General features: G+C 37.5%; 1 protein-coding gene across 2 annotated transcripts in view; it reads right to left on the bottom strand.

Annotated features, from left to right (window-relative positions):
* angpt2b (angiopoietin 2b) overlaps window positions 1-14,940 on the bottom strand; it is a 215,908-nt gene that overhangs the window by 190,820 nt on the left and 10,148 nt on the right. The window contains exons 1-2 of one of the 2 annotated variants that reach the window (XM_048558425.2): window positions 13,170-13,254; window positions 7,482-8,394 (exon numbers count right to left, since the gene is read on the bottom strand). In XM_048558425.2, coding sequence (XP_048414382.1) covers window positions 7,482-7,781 — 300 coding nt within the window. In that variant the 5' untranslated portion in view covers window positions 7,782-8,394; window positions 13,170-13,254. Of the gene's footprint in view, window positions 1-7,481; window positions 8,395-13,169; window positions 13,255-14,940 lie in introns of those variants that run through there. The other variant, XM_048558424.2, reaches the window with a different exon arrangement.

Here is a 14,940-nt window from a genome sequence, read left to right as displayed (position 1 = left end):
ATTGCAGTCTCTCCCGTAAACGATAACTGTGCTTGAGATAAACTAGTGTTCACATTCTCAAACATTGTTTCAGATTATCTGTTTTCAATTAACTATGCATCTTCTTTCACTCACTGTTTAGTAACAACTCAAGTCAGAATATCTTAAATGTTGTCGTGTTTATATGAACATTAATGTCATGGATTTTTCAGCTATATGAATAGTGTGCTCCAGAGTATTGAGAATCATTCATAGTTTCCTAACAAAATTCTTACATGATATAAGGTCCTGGTGGATCCCTCTTCATGTCCTTGTGTTGTGTAATTTTTTCCTTCATTTGATTTTTTAAATAAACATTATTATCAAACAGATGAACGTGTAGAGAGTCAAAAACAGAGGTGATTTAAAATGCATCTGAACAACTGCGAAAGAAGATTCCATTCAATAGATTTACTATGCTGTTGCTATCAGAAAACTCCCCAACATTTTTTGAGAGAAATGAGGTGAATAAGCAAAGTCCACCATATGTCCAACCAGTGTTCAAAAATATAACACATAAGGCGAATACAAAAATGTAGAATGATAAGCTTAAAACCTCATATAGAATGGAAGGCTTGGTAATCTGAGAGCTTGCTGTTATTTGTAGAAGTAATATAAAATGTACAACTTGTTCAAAAACGAATTGTGTAATGTAGCAACAATACCCCTCGCTTGAAAGTTATGTTATTCACTTACAAATTACATGTGCCCTGCCAGAAATCTTTGACATCTTCCAACATAATATGCTTTTGATAGTTTTCATTTTCTTTTTAAAATATTTCAGATATCACTTGATCCCTTAATATGAAAGTACAATATTTCATGTCTCAGTTGATATTGGTTACACTGGAGAGCAATCATATGCCTGTAAATTGACATCCCAGGTAGGTATCAGCAATCATTGTCATTAATTAACACTGGATGCAATATCGCAATATTTAAGCTTTGTAGGTTACTATTATTAGAGCCCCTTCAGTGATTTCAGCTGACTGAATGAGAAACTAAGCTAAAATTTGGCTCAGTTCTTACAGGGAGAAATTTTTACTGAGTCCAAGTGCAATTTGATATTCAGCCTTCTTAATTTTCTTGGTTCTGCAAACTGAGTAGCTGTATCTTATGTAGTTGAGCACCTTTTAAAAATTTTTTGCAGGTCTTTGAGACAACAACTGTGTGAATCAACAACTTGCTGATGATAGCATAATAAAATTTCATTGTAAAAGTTAATCCTGCATTACATTATAGTGATGGTTAAAATATGATAAATCAGAGGAGACGATAATTAAAATAGTCAATTTCCTATAGACAGTGTAGGAATAAATGTTCAGTGTGATATCAACTGAAAATTAATATTGGTTGTATACATTAACTGTTACAATTTTCAAACCCAGATGATTTGCAAACAGATAAGAATCAAACAAATGGAATCAATATTGAAACATGACAGTAATATTGAAAAGCAAAAACAGATTTACATTTCTTGCATATGTACACATTTTCATTGCCAAGGTGAACATTTCAAGGTGGAGATTTGGCAGCAGTTCAGAATTTGGTGAAATCAGTGCTCCCTTGAATCATCTTCAAAACAGCTGGGGTGCAAAAAATACAAATGCAATATCTGACAAGCTGTTCTTTGCCACACACAAATGTCTTCCATGTATGTAATAGGGACTGTTGCAGGCTGAGCAGTTTTGCTTCAAATAAACACATCTGCTGAAGTATAATTGTTGTTAATGGATCAGAATTCTGTACATTGTGCAACACTGGACTCCTCATCACAGCAAAATACAGCCCCAGTTACAATCTTTAGCATTGATGCGTGAACAGCATGCATAGCCCAGAAAGAAGTACATCTGGGCAAAAATGCCACCTTCCAAAGAAATTTTAAAAATCTGATAAAATTCTACTTTTCAGTGCGGAACACCAAACACTTCAAATGGCAAAAAGTGGCTCTTGGCACAAAGGAAAGAGAACAAGGTTTTTGGATTGTCCTTGCATTTTCCACAGTGGAAGACAATGGTCTTGTGGTATTATTAATCCAGAGACCTAGGTAATGTTCTGGGGAACTGAGTTTGAATCCTGCCATGGCAAGTGGTGGAATTTGAATTCAATAAAAATCTGGAATTGAGTTCAATTAGATTAGATTCCCTACAGTGTTGGAACAGGCCCTTTGACTCAACAAGTCCACACTGCACCTTGGAGCATCCCACCCAGACCCATCCCCCTAAAACCCACACACCCCTGAACACTATGGGCAATTTAGCATGGCTGACCCACCTAGCCTGCACATCTTTGGACTGTGAGAGGTAACTGGAGCAAACCCATGCAGGCACAGGAAGAATGTGCAAACTCCACACAGACAGTTACCTGAGGCTGGAATTGAACCTGGGTCCCTGGTGCTGTGAGGCTGCAGTGCTAACCACTGAGCCACCGTGCTGCCCCATCAATGATGGCCATTGTAAATTGTCAGGAATAAAACAAAAAACTGGTTCATTCAAGTCCTTTGGGAAAGGAAGCTACTATCCTTAACTGGTCTAAACCACATTTGACTCCAGACACAGCAATTTGATTTGTCATTAACTACCATCTGAACAATTAGGGATGGGCTAGCAATGTCCACATGCAATGAGAGAGGAAAAAGGTCCTACTCATTTGCTAACATTACTTTCCCTATTGCATTCAGTTTCTGTAATGGCAGCACCACATGAACTGTCAAAACAAATCTTCTATGACCAGGTCAAGGAAGATACTTGAATGAGTGGAAGACAAGAAAGTGTTTCAAGACTTCCCGAAGGCCTCCATCAAGAAAACTAACATAGATATCAACACATGGGAGATCCTTCTTCAGAAGAAACTGATTTGGGAAAAGCTCTGCATGAAGGAACACAGTTCTTTGTGAATACCTACTGGCATGAGGAATCACAGAAAAGAAAACAGAGGAAGGGCTGCCAGTGATCTCAAGGCTAAGGATAATATCGACCTCTGGGAAATGCCTGCTAAATTCGTGATCGGAAATGTGGCGCTAGTATCAGACTCATCAGCCACACAAGGACCCACCCATGATTAGTAACACAGAAATTGCTAGGGGGACATTCATACATGTCAGTGAGTGATTGCATCTGCCACCCCAAACACCTTGCACTTTGCACATCAATTTCAAAAGTGATTGAAATCAAGAGGCAATCTCGTACCAAGTTGAGGAATTATAGTCATTCAAATGACCACAACTGCTCCCTGCATCACAGATTTGTGAGTGCCTCAGCAACATTCCATTAAGTCCTTCCAGAGAAAAGGAGCTTAGACGCAAAATGTCCCAAAACCAGATCTATATCATGTTAAATGATGCAAAATTGTGCTCATGTGCTCAAAGCACAAAGTTCCAAATAATGTACAGTGCATAAGCTCAGCAGTTTCAATCCACATCTTATTTAATAGAGTCTACCAGATGAAAACAGTGTCGGTAGGGTCATCAAGTAGAAAGCTACTTAGCACATGGACAGTGTTATATGAAAAAAGGTGGCCTGTATGCATTTGTTTTTAAATATGCCATGTGCTGTTAGATAAACTCGGAAGATGAGAGGCGAGGTTTGGTAACTTTACAAAGAATAGTTTCTCAGCAGTAGCATATACTTATCTGCTGATGCAAAGTGGTTCCTGCTGATATTTTGGATCAAATAAAAGCCTGAGTAGCTACCTGACAGCTCCTGAGATACCATACATGCAGGCAATGATAACTTATTTTATTCACCATAGTTTGAGTGGAAATGGATCCTTTATTTTCAACATTGGTTTTCTACTTGCATCAACTGTTGTTGAATAATGAATATTTCTCCATGACTGTGAGATACATCAACATTCTTTGTGTTGAATTGAAATACCATGGCGTGACCCCTACCAGCTTTAAAAAGTTGTCACAATCGTCTGCAATTAGGTCAAAGACTCTCCATTGAAATTTGTGATGTTTGCAATGCCAGCTACTTAAGGAAAACCACAGGTTCTACCTAGTGGGATTAACTTGATATTGATTTTGTCCTTTGTAGTGATAATAGGCCACCTTAGTATCAATAGTATAAAGCTTCCTAAGTGCTTATCAAAAGCTTCTTGAAAGAATTCAAGCATGGTTTTCTTTCACGAAACCAGAGACCACCAAGAATGATATTTTCCCTGTTCATTTTTTCAGCACAAGGAAATTTAATGATAATGAAATAAATAACCCAGAAATCTCAATTTTCTAGATAGCTTATTTTATTTTGAGAGATTTTTGACAGTGTTGTTAAGAGTGTTATGTTTTGAGTAGATATCTGAGTATGGTTTATTTAAATTGGCAGATTTATGAGCTTCTCAAATATCTCTCGATGTTTCTGCAAATGACAGGTTCCACTCTAGTCTACCCCTGACTGCCTCCATGAAAATTGTGTGGACAGGCACTGTTGGGTAGAAGGTGGGATTGTGAAGTTAGGAAATGACCTGTGTCTTGATTCCTGAACCCAAGATGAAAACCTGTCATAGTCCCAGAATAAGGGTTTGAAATAAGGTGGAAAAAATGCTCTGAGCAGGCAATGAATCTTTGGAGGCCTCCACGGGAGGTGTTCTGTTGTTGAGCAGTCAAGAGTAAAATCTGCAAGAATATTCAACTCCAAGCCATTCAAGAAATACAGAAATCAGACAGAAATATGGAATCTAAGTTGTAGATCATCCACATTGCTAAATGGTGGTACTGGTTTTGAGGTTCACTATGGCTGCTATCTCTTATAATCTTATTGGATTCGGCCAGGCATACACAACATAAAAACAAAACAAGTCCTTCTATATTTACATTGAACTTTTTCTTCAACATGAATTAATCTGAAGAAATTTGTGAACACAATGAATGCTGATGATACTTTTGACCTGCAAGAGAAATTCCACTGACGTGGCACCCGAATACTTCAAAACACACTTCTGCCGATCATGTTCCCAAATACCGTTTTGAACATTCAGAGCAGAAAGTAGTTAGACCAAAAAAAAGACCAGAAAATTTCTAATGGACTGCATGGCATCCCTTAAAAACATCCCAGCAAAATTCCAAAGTTATAATTTTACATACATATATTCCAAATTTATATCACACATGAACATTAAAATATATCTGAATTTTATCCTAAAATGCATAATCCTAATTTGGATGGCTAGTTCAGTGATTTACATGTAATTAGGACCAGTTTACTGCACTAAATATCCACAGTATTACATTTCGGAATGAATTTGACATCAGTCTATTATATTTTCATAGTGCCTGATGCTACCTGTCCAACAAGTCATTTTATTCATTTAGTCTGATTGTCTCTTCTGCTTTTGAGATTCCTTCACAAAACCCAGTTTGCTGATGCACAAGGAGGCTGCAGCTATTTTCTTGTTCATACACAGAACTGTCAGTCACTTGGTATCCCCATTTTTCATACATTAGCTTGTCAATCACTCAGTGCCAGGCTATTTCCACTTTGCTTCTCAAAGTCTTAGCCAATAAGTTACATGGTCAATGCACCCAGCAGCCATTCCCCTTTCATTAGAAACAAATGCAAAAAATGCTGAAGGGTCTCAGCAGGTCATTCAGCCTCTGTAATGAAGAAAATAAAAAGGTTAACACTTCAGGTTAGAGCTTCCATCAGAGTTTGTCAAGGTTCAGATGAAGATCTCCACCCGAAATATTAACCTGCCTTTTCTCTTTACAGATATTGGCAGCCTTGCTGTGTGCTTCTGGTATTTTTGCTTGTAGCACCTTCTGTCATTATTTACTGCTATTTCACATTCTAAATTCCTATAGCATTTTTGAAAGTCAGTTTCATAAAAGTAAACAATGCTTCTCGTTGCATGCAATGTTGTAAGCAGATATTATATTCAAGAGATATACCGTAGAGACTCACTGCACATTCAAAAGTGTTCATTATAACCCAATGTATTATGCTTCTCCCTTTTATATTGCAAGGCAATAGCACCATGGTTTTAAATAATATTTGGAAGATTTGTGTCTTTTTCCTTTCATAGATATAACAAATTGGCTGATGAAGGAAGACTTTAAACTAGCACTTAATTGAAATCCAAATTAGCCACTCTGCAACATTATTATGGCAACTTTTTGATCCCTAAATCAATACTTTACTCACTTGATGTGTATCGCTACAACTGCGGAATAATTAGTACTTTCAGGAGTGACATGTCACCTTTTTAAAGGGAGCAATACGATGGTGGGGAGAGTGGAGCGGGGTGAGGCTTTGGATCTGAAATGCTTTTTCCACCTGTCTGCTATAAATGTAATGAAAATTCTCAAAGTGGAGATAGCATGTTATTTATTTAGTGGGTTATAAGTTATAAGTTTCTGCAAAAAAGACCTACTGAATCAGATTTCCAACAAGAATAGGCTTAATCCAGCATTGTATCAACGTGGTCAGAGTCTGGCAGGTTGCCATACACTCTAGTGAGAAACAGTATCCTCCCAATTTCTGGAAGCTGATCAGTGAAATATAAATATAAAAACTCAACTGAGCTGTTTCCTGAATGTTTTAAAATGCTCCTGTCCATCATCTTCCCTCGTACTATTTTCCATTAACTTTAGAAAATAAATGCTCAGAATAGAGAATAATTAGCCAAAGAACAAAGAGGTCGAATGATATATAACAAGATGCATGACATTCTTTGGTAACTGATTGAGAAATGTGTAGATATAACACTGTAGCATGTAATCCTCTGGTTTTAACAATACCCACATCAAAAACCCTGCCTGCATTGACAGGCAACATGTCTAATGATTGCAGCAAGATCTACAAAGCCGTGTCTGAAAATGAATAACAGAAACACATAAAAAGAAAACAGGTTATCATTAAAAGCAGGTACCAGTTATCTCAAACTATGAGATAATTGTTTAGATTCTTCAGCATCTCTTATATAATTCAGAGCATCATTGAATACTTTCAATTAAAATAAAATAAATTAAAACTTTCATCACTCGCAGGCAACATGCAGATACTAGGATAATAAGTTTGCAACATTTCACATATAATTGAGTTTTAAACTTGAATTTTCTCATATATTTCATGTTGGAGAGTCTAGAACTTTTAATTTAATTTCATTTAATGTAACAACTGCTTTCATACTCAAAAAAACTCTCTAACTTAGTAATGTAGCTGCTTCCATGTTGCAATTCTATTTTCTGAAATGGACTATTTTTGCTTTATGTTTATGTCAAAAGCTTTGTTTTAATCTCCCCAGCACTGTTTTATTTGCAATTATTTATAGCTCTTTATCATCCATACATAATCAATCCACCTACACAGGCACTGAAAATATTTTGAAAGTGACTCATAACATCAGAATGCCTAAATTTAAATATCGCTGCACTGGCACATGATTTTGGGTGAGCATATGGACAGGACACATCTAACAAACTGTTGTATGACACAAAAACAGTGTTTCCATATGATGGTCCTTACCTTTTGCAACCACTGCGTGTTGTTTTCCAAAATGCCTTCAAGTTGTTGCAGCCGCTTTAGAGACCAGTTGGGCTCCACTACTGGAGGAGCATCTCCCTGGAGAGAATTGGACAGATGGTAATCTGTGGTAGGTTGGCAGTTCTCGATCTCTGGAAGGAGAAATGTGTAGCTGCACGGCCCATGCTGTATCCGATGATGGTGCTTATCTGAATTGTCTGTGGCTTTATTGTAGGAGCTGAACCCTGACACAGCCAGGAAAACACAAACGCAACTCACAAATGACAAATAACTCGATAGCATTCTGAAGGCTTCTAACTGCAACTCAACTCTTCATAAAACTGAGTATGTTGCAGGGGAAAGAAAAGGAAAAGGTTCCAGTCTGTAACCAACTTCTTTTCTGTCTCTGGTTCTTTGACTATTCAATTGCTTGGTCATACATTCAGGATAAAAAGAGTTACTGCTTCTCCTGACAGTTGTTCTGACAGTTCACTGGCTTTATGTAATGTTGCCAAGAGTTTGTTTTCCTTCTGTGACTCAATGATAAGGCTCTGAATTGCTTCCTATGTCTCACAGCCCACGTTGCACTGACAAATGCAGGAAAAGTTCAGTTGCTCCTGATGGTAAGGCTCTCTCCAACTTCGGGTTGGACTGAAGCCAATGCATGGATCGAGATATGTGGTGTTAGAAGGTTATGAGTCAGTGGCTGTATCTCACCATCTGATTTGACCACAAGAATGCGTGATTAGCACATGGTCTGCTCCCTGCAGTAGCTTTCGTCTTAGCGTCTGAAAGTTTATCTTAGTGCACCATTCCGATAGCAAGGGACATTTCATTCCATTTTCCAGCCCACACTGCTTTCAAAATCGAGGCAGTAAATCAAGCGTCAGTGACATTCTGGACAAACTTCCATCACCTTTAGAAGGATAAAATATGCAAAGTTTACTTTCAGCATATTACCCTTGACTTGTGTCCCCTCTAAGAAATGTTAGTACATTCAACAGTTGTTTTAACTTTTCTCATAAAATTCATGTACAGGTAATAATTTAACCCTATCAGTCTAAACAGGCTCTGTGACTCCCAAGACATAGTTAAATATTCTTTCAAGTAGATACAAATAGCAACAAGTACACAAGTGCAAAAGGCTTGCACTGACATTTCTTCAATAGATGCCAAAGACCATTTGCAGCTTGAAAATCACATGCTTTCTCTTCCAGTTTTGTCCCTAATTGCCCCATCTTATATTGATGACCCTGCCACCGACCCACCAAGGAGCAAGAGGCTATCAGAGAAGCATTTTTTTCGGAAGAAATGGGTGGCCGTGTTTTCTCTCTCATGTAAAATATTACATGGCACTTGCGGAATGAGAGTAGAAGAGTGCTCTCAATTGCCCTGATCAATATTTATCCCTTCACTAACATCATCAAAAATAGATTATTGGATAATTATTGATAACAAAGTGTGGAGCTGGATGAACACAGCAGGCCAAGCAGCATCTTATGAGCACAAAAGCTGACGCTTCGGGCCTAGACTCTTCATCAGAACAAGGGGATGGGGAGAGGGTTCTGAAATAAATAGGGAGAGAGGGGGAGGCGGATCGAAGATAGATAGAGGAGAAGATAGGTGGAGAGGAGACAGGCAAGTTAGAGGGGCAGGGATGGAGCCAGTAGAGGTGAGTGTAGGTGGGGAGGTAGGGAGGGGATAGGTCAGTCTGGGGAGGACAGGCAAGTCAAGGGGGCGGGATGAGGTTAGAAGGTAGGAAATGGAGGTGCGACTTGAGGTGGGAGGAGGGGATAGGTGAGAGGAAGAACAGGTTAGGGAGGCATTGTTTTGAGTGGGATTGCACACATTGATTGTTATATTTCACAGATTTCAAGTGAGTTTATCATTATCATCTTGAATATAAAGTGCTTTGGAAAGTATAGATGTGAAAAATGCAATATAAAGTCTTTCTTGTTTATGTTATCATTAAACAAAATATTCTTAAAAATAGAAGTCCTTGTTATCTCATTGATGGTCACAGTTTGTTAACTTGGTAAATAAATGGATAATAAAGCCTGCAGTAAACTAATAAAATCTTAACTTAAGATCTATTGTTGAAATCCACATGTGAAAATTGATGGCTCGGATACTCAACAAAATATTCTACAAAATTGAAGTGCTATCAATGTTCACCACCTTGTCAATCTTTTCAATGAAGTTTCAATGTTGCCTTATGTGTTTGCCAGAGAAAACGTTTCGTTTTGTACCCTCCGATCTCCCATGGTGTTGGTTATAGTAAGCAGCAGGATTGGTTGTTCTACATGTGAACTTGTCCACTTTAGCAGGAAGAATTGTAAAGCAGGGAATTATTGAAACAAAGAGTGATTGCAGAACTCTGAGGCACAGAGGGTTCTAGGTGCCCTGGAACATGTATTATATACAGTTGGTACACCGGTATAGCAAATTATTACAATGGCAAATGAAATGTTGTCATGTTTTGCAAGGGGAATGGAACATACAAGTGGGATTTTTTTATTGCTACAGTTGTAGAAGTTTATGGTGAGATCACACCTGAACTACAGGGAACGGGTTTAATTTCCATTTTTAGGAAAGGATCTAAGTGTGTTAGAAGCAATTCAGACAAGACTCATTCAACTAATATACGTGATGCAGGTCTTATTTTTTTGTAAAAGTGTTGTATAGGCTGAATCTATATTAAATAGAGCTCAGAAGAATAAGAAGTGATCTTATTGAGATCTCTAGGATTCTGAGAGGATTTACCGGGCTGAAAGAGAATGGTGGAGGTAGGTTAAGCAGAGATGGATAATTTACAAACAAGGAAGTCAAAGGGTATGGGGTGTTGGTGAGAAAGTAAATTAGGGATTCAAAGGCAACTTGGGATGGAAAATAAAAGTTGACTCAGCCAGCAACACCAACACCCCACAAACAAGTTTTTAACAAAATCTTATGTGTTAGCATAGGATTGGGAAAAAAACTGTTAAATTTCAAAGCATATTTGAATTTAAAAACTTGCATGTTCCTAATAATTTACCAGTGAAATACCATTGCTATAACAAGTAGAATAGATCATAGAATCCTTACAGTGTGGAAACAGGCCTTTTGGCCCAACAAGTCCACGCTGGCTCAAGCCCCTATAACCCACCTAAGCTCCACATCCTTGAACACTATGGGCAATTAACTTAGTCTGCACATCTTTGGACTATAGGAGGAAACTAGAGCACTCGGAGGAGGCCCACGCAGACATGGGGAGAATGTGCAAACTCCACACAGACAGTCGCCCAAGGGTGGAATCGAACTCAGGTCCCTGGCACTGTGCGCAGCAGTGTTAACCACTGAGCCACTGCTCTGCCCAAAGTGACCTTCCAAGTGACCAAAAAAATCTGTTTGTCATATACAAATATACGTGAATAATGGAGAAGAAAAGACCAGTTGGTCCATTGATTGTTTCATAACTGTATGTTGCGTCTGAGCATTGTAGTCTTCAATGCTGTTCATCCACAACAGTTATATAACCTTTCAGGACTGAAGATGAACATAGGTGAAAAGAAAATGTTCAACAAATTCTGAGAAAATAGGGAATATTAACACCCCCCTTCCAATGCTGATCAAACTGATTCAAAGCCAGAAAAGAACAATCACTGTGAAGCTCTCATCTATTTTATCCTTCCCTCTCAGTCATGGAAAGCAATTTTTAAATGCTTGAAAAGCTGCTACATTCATTATAAGGGATTATTGAATCTTTGCAATGTGAGAAACATCTTGGCATCTAATCTACATTTAGCTGAGTTATACACACATGTGCTGTTTCTCCTTAGCATATTTAATTCAAACGGAAACATATGAAACTATATTATTCTCTTCAGCATTTTGATGACCAGAATCAAATCTCCTAATGTTTATGCTCTCTCTGAGTAAAGATCTTGAAGATTATTGTTGTGTAAGAGTATTTCAATCAAAGATCAATCTAATCATTCAGCACTGAGCCTTTTCCACGATCTTTGTATCACTGCCAAACAAAAGATTGAAAACTGGTCACAGTCCAAGATGAGACTTAACCAAGGCCTTGTGCAAGGACACAACAATGCACTTTGTTTTCTTCATTCCCCACTGCTTATGTTATCCATACTTATCATTGGGATATGCCTATAGTAGTAACTGTTCCATTGGGGGTCAATTTCTGAAGCGACACATATTAAACACACTGTCCAAATCAGTCTGTTCACTGGGTGCCTCAATTAATTTAGACTTTGTTAATTTCCTGTGTTTACCAATTCATTTTCTTACAGTACTAATTGTCTGCACTCCCTTTAACTAATGTAATTTTGAAATGGGCCCTATGTCTTGGTAATTGGGTTCCAACTGAGAACGAAATAAGTTCCTACAAGGCTTACCATCACCAAAGACAAGTAAAAATTCATGAAGATGAACAGAGGAAGAGAAATATGCTTAGTTGAAGCATGAGCATGGATTCACACTGTGGATTCTCAAATTGCCATGTGTATATTGTTCAATTTCAGCCTTACAATGAATTTAATTGACTGTTGCAATTGTGAATATGTTATCTGCTTCAGTCTGTTAAAACACCAATGTTGTCGACTGATGAGATAGTGATATATATGATGATGCAATGGCATCACCAGCAATCACGTGCTAGACTCTGTAAATAAAGCGAAATCAGTCTGTATTGGAGAGATACATGACTTCACAGGAGAGTGAGTTAAATAATGCAAATGAAAGGAGTTCTGCAGAAATCTACCAGAGCCAGTCACTCTTAGAAGAGTATATCTAACGACTGAAAGTTATTCAAGTTACTGAAAGAGACATCTAAATAGGATCTGATAGTGGAACCAACCCACAACTAAATGAGGCACTACAGAACCTTAAATTAACAGAAGTGCTATGGCAATAACACCAACTGGAGGTCATTATGATCGATTAGAGTGCATTGTATCTTCCTTTAGTCCCACGACTATACTCACCACTACATAAAGTGGATTGTTTTACACACTTACAGATATTGCTATTTAGATACTTAATCTACATTATTTTTACAATCATCCATCTATCGGGTTTCTTTAAAGACTCAAGAACATTATTGATTTATTGGGAAAACAAGATTTTTTTTCATAAAGATGTAAAGCTGATTAATATATAGTTTGAAAGATGAAAGTGTGAATATCTATCTTCTGAACATCCCAAAATACATATAAACACATACCTACTTACACAAGGAAAAGGGAAAAATTGTTTTCTTTTTCTCAAGTTTCACTTTGGAAAACATGTTTTTGGGCCAATGATCATTTGGTACTTCAAGGACTGAGACAGATACCTGTCAGTCTGGTAATTTGATACACATAATTACGTGTCACCAAAGATGGACAGTTTGCTCTGGGATTTTTGCAAATGTAGCTCCCCTAGGATTCTTTCAGGCACTCTTCAAGTGGTCAACTCAGGTTCATTAGATTCACTACAGGGAATTTTACAGAAGCAGGAAAGCTAAGCTGGGAAATTCCTTTCTTTCAACTAGGAGGTCATTAAATACCACAAACAATATCCAAATTTGAAAGTGAAACCTGACAGTCATAATCCCGTGCAGGGGTTCTGCAGTAATCAAGCAGTCAATCACAAGATATATGGCTGCCAAGTAATGCTTTATTAAAATGAATGTTCCAATATCCTTTTATTTACCTCTGAAAGAAAACCAGTGCAGGTATCCATAGTTCTTCAAACTCAAGTCCACATAGCTGATTAAATATGAAGACTTCATAGCAGATATTGTGCCAGTTCTCAAAGGAACTCACTCTAGTCATTGCTTTGAAAATAAAACATTTTCTTGAGAAACATATTAAGGTTTAAAATTAGTAAAGTTACAATTTGCCAACTTTACTGCACTTGTTACAGTATAGTCACCAGTATTTCTGATGAGCAAATCATGTAAACACCAATACACCAAATTATAAATGGCAGAAACTGTATAGGATCATTTTAGCAATATATTTTAATATTCTACTTGTTTTTGTTATTAATTTGTGTTATTAGCTGTGAATCTACAGAATATGATGAGGTATAAAAAATAGGTCTTTCACTCTTCAGTTGCAAATCTTGAATGGTATACGCATGCTTGTGTTTAGAACTACATAAATGCAAATAATGCTGTCATTAATATTAAATGTCTACATAAACGTTAATGGGCCAAATAGGAGTTTGTGACATGGAAGCAACAAACCAGCATGGATAGAATGTTAGATAACAAAGTGTGGAGCTGGATGAACACAGCAGGCCCAGCAGCATCTCAGGAGCATAAAAGCTGATGTTTCGGGCCTAGACCCTTCATCAAAGAGGCTAGAATGTTGTTTGGCTGGCAAACAGAAAATAGAGTTTGTATAAATGCCTCTGTTTCATATTGGCAACATGCGGCTGGTGGAGTCTTGCAGTGTCTAAGATGAGCCCACAACTTTTCACAGATTAGATTAATAACTCAGATGAGGGGAGTGAAAGCATGGTGGCTAAATTTGCAGATGACACAAAGGTAATTAGAAAAGTATCACGTGAAGTGACATATCAAGGATGAAGGCTAATCTGGATAAGCTGACTGAATAGGCAAAAGTCTGGAAGATGGGTATGTTGTGGAAATATGTAAAGTTGTTTATATTACATAATAAAAGAAGAATATTACTTAAATTGAGAATAACTGCAAAATTCCAAATGCAGAGGGATCGAGGTATTCTGGTGTGTGAGTTACATGAAGTTACTATGCCATTAAAACATAAAATCAGGCATACTAATGTGTGGTATTCTTAATTACGGGAGGAATTGAACATAAAAATAAGGATGTTATGCATCACTTACAAAAGGACATTGCTGAGACCACTCATTGAATACTGTGAACAGTTTGGACTCCTTATTGATGAAGGTTGTAAATGATTTGGAGGCAGTTTAGAGAAAGTTTACTGGACATGATACCTAGAATGAATGGGCTGTGTTATGAAGAAGGTTTAGACAGGCTGCACATGTTTTCACTGGAGTTCAGTCGAGCAAGGGATGATTTGTTTGAATTTATATGGTTGTGAACAGTCTTGACAAGTTGGCCTGGAAAAGGATGCTAACTCTAGTGACTTAGTCTAGAGTGAGGAGACTCTTCTTTTTTAGCATTAGATGTTACCCTTTGAGAACTGAGATGTAGAGAATTTTGTTTTATTGTACAGAGGGTTGTGTAGCTTAAGACCAAAGTTTGATTCTTGTTAAACAGAGGGATAAAAGCTTATTGGGGATAGATAGGAATGTGGGATTTGGAACACACACAGATCAGTCATGATTTTCTTGAATGGTGGTTCAGAGTCAGGGAGCTGAATAGCCCATTTCTACCTGTGATTTGTGTGCTTGTAAATGTTGTCTGCCACATATGGTCTAATTCAGTCATTAGAACTAAATCAGGCTGCAATTGTTTCATTCACATCTG

This window comes from Stegostoma tigrinum, chromosome 24, assembly GCF_030684315.1.
Source record: "Stegostoma tigrinum isolate sSteTig4 chromosome 24, sSteTig4.hap1, whole genome shotgun sequence".
In the NCBI taxonomy this organism is placed as follows: domain Eukaryota; kingdom Metazoa; phylum Chordata; class Chondrichthyes; order Orectolobiformes; family Stegostomatidae; genus Stegostoma; species Stegostoma tigrinum.
This window is presented reverse-complemented; position numbering and strand designations above follow the sequence as displayed.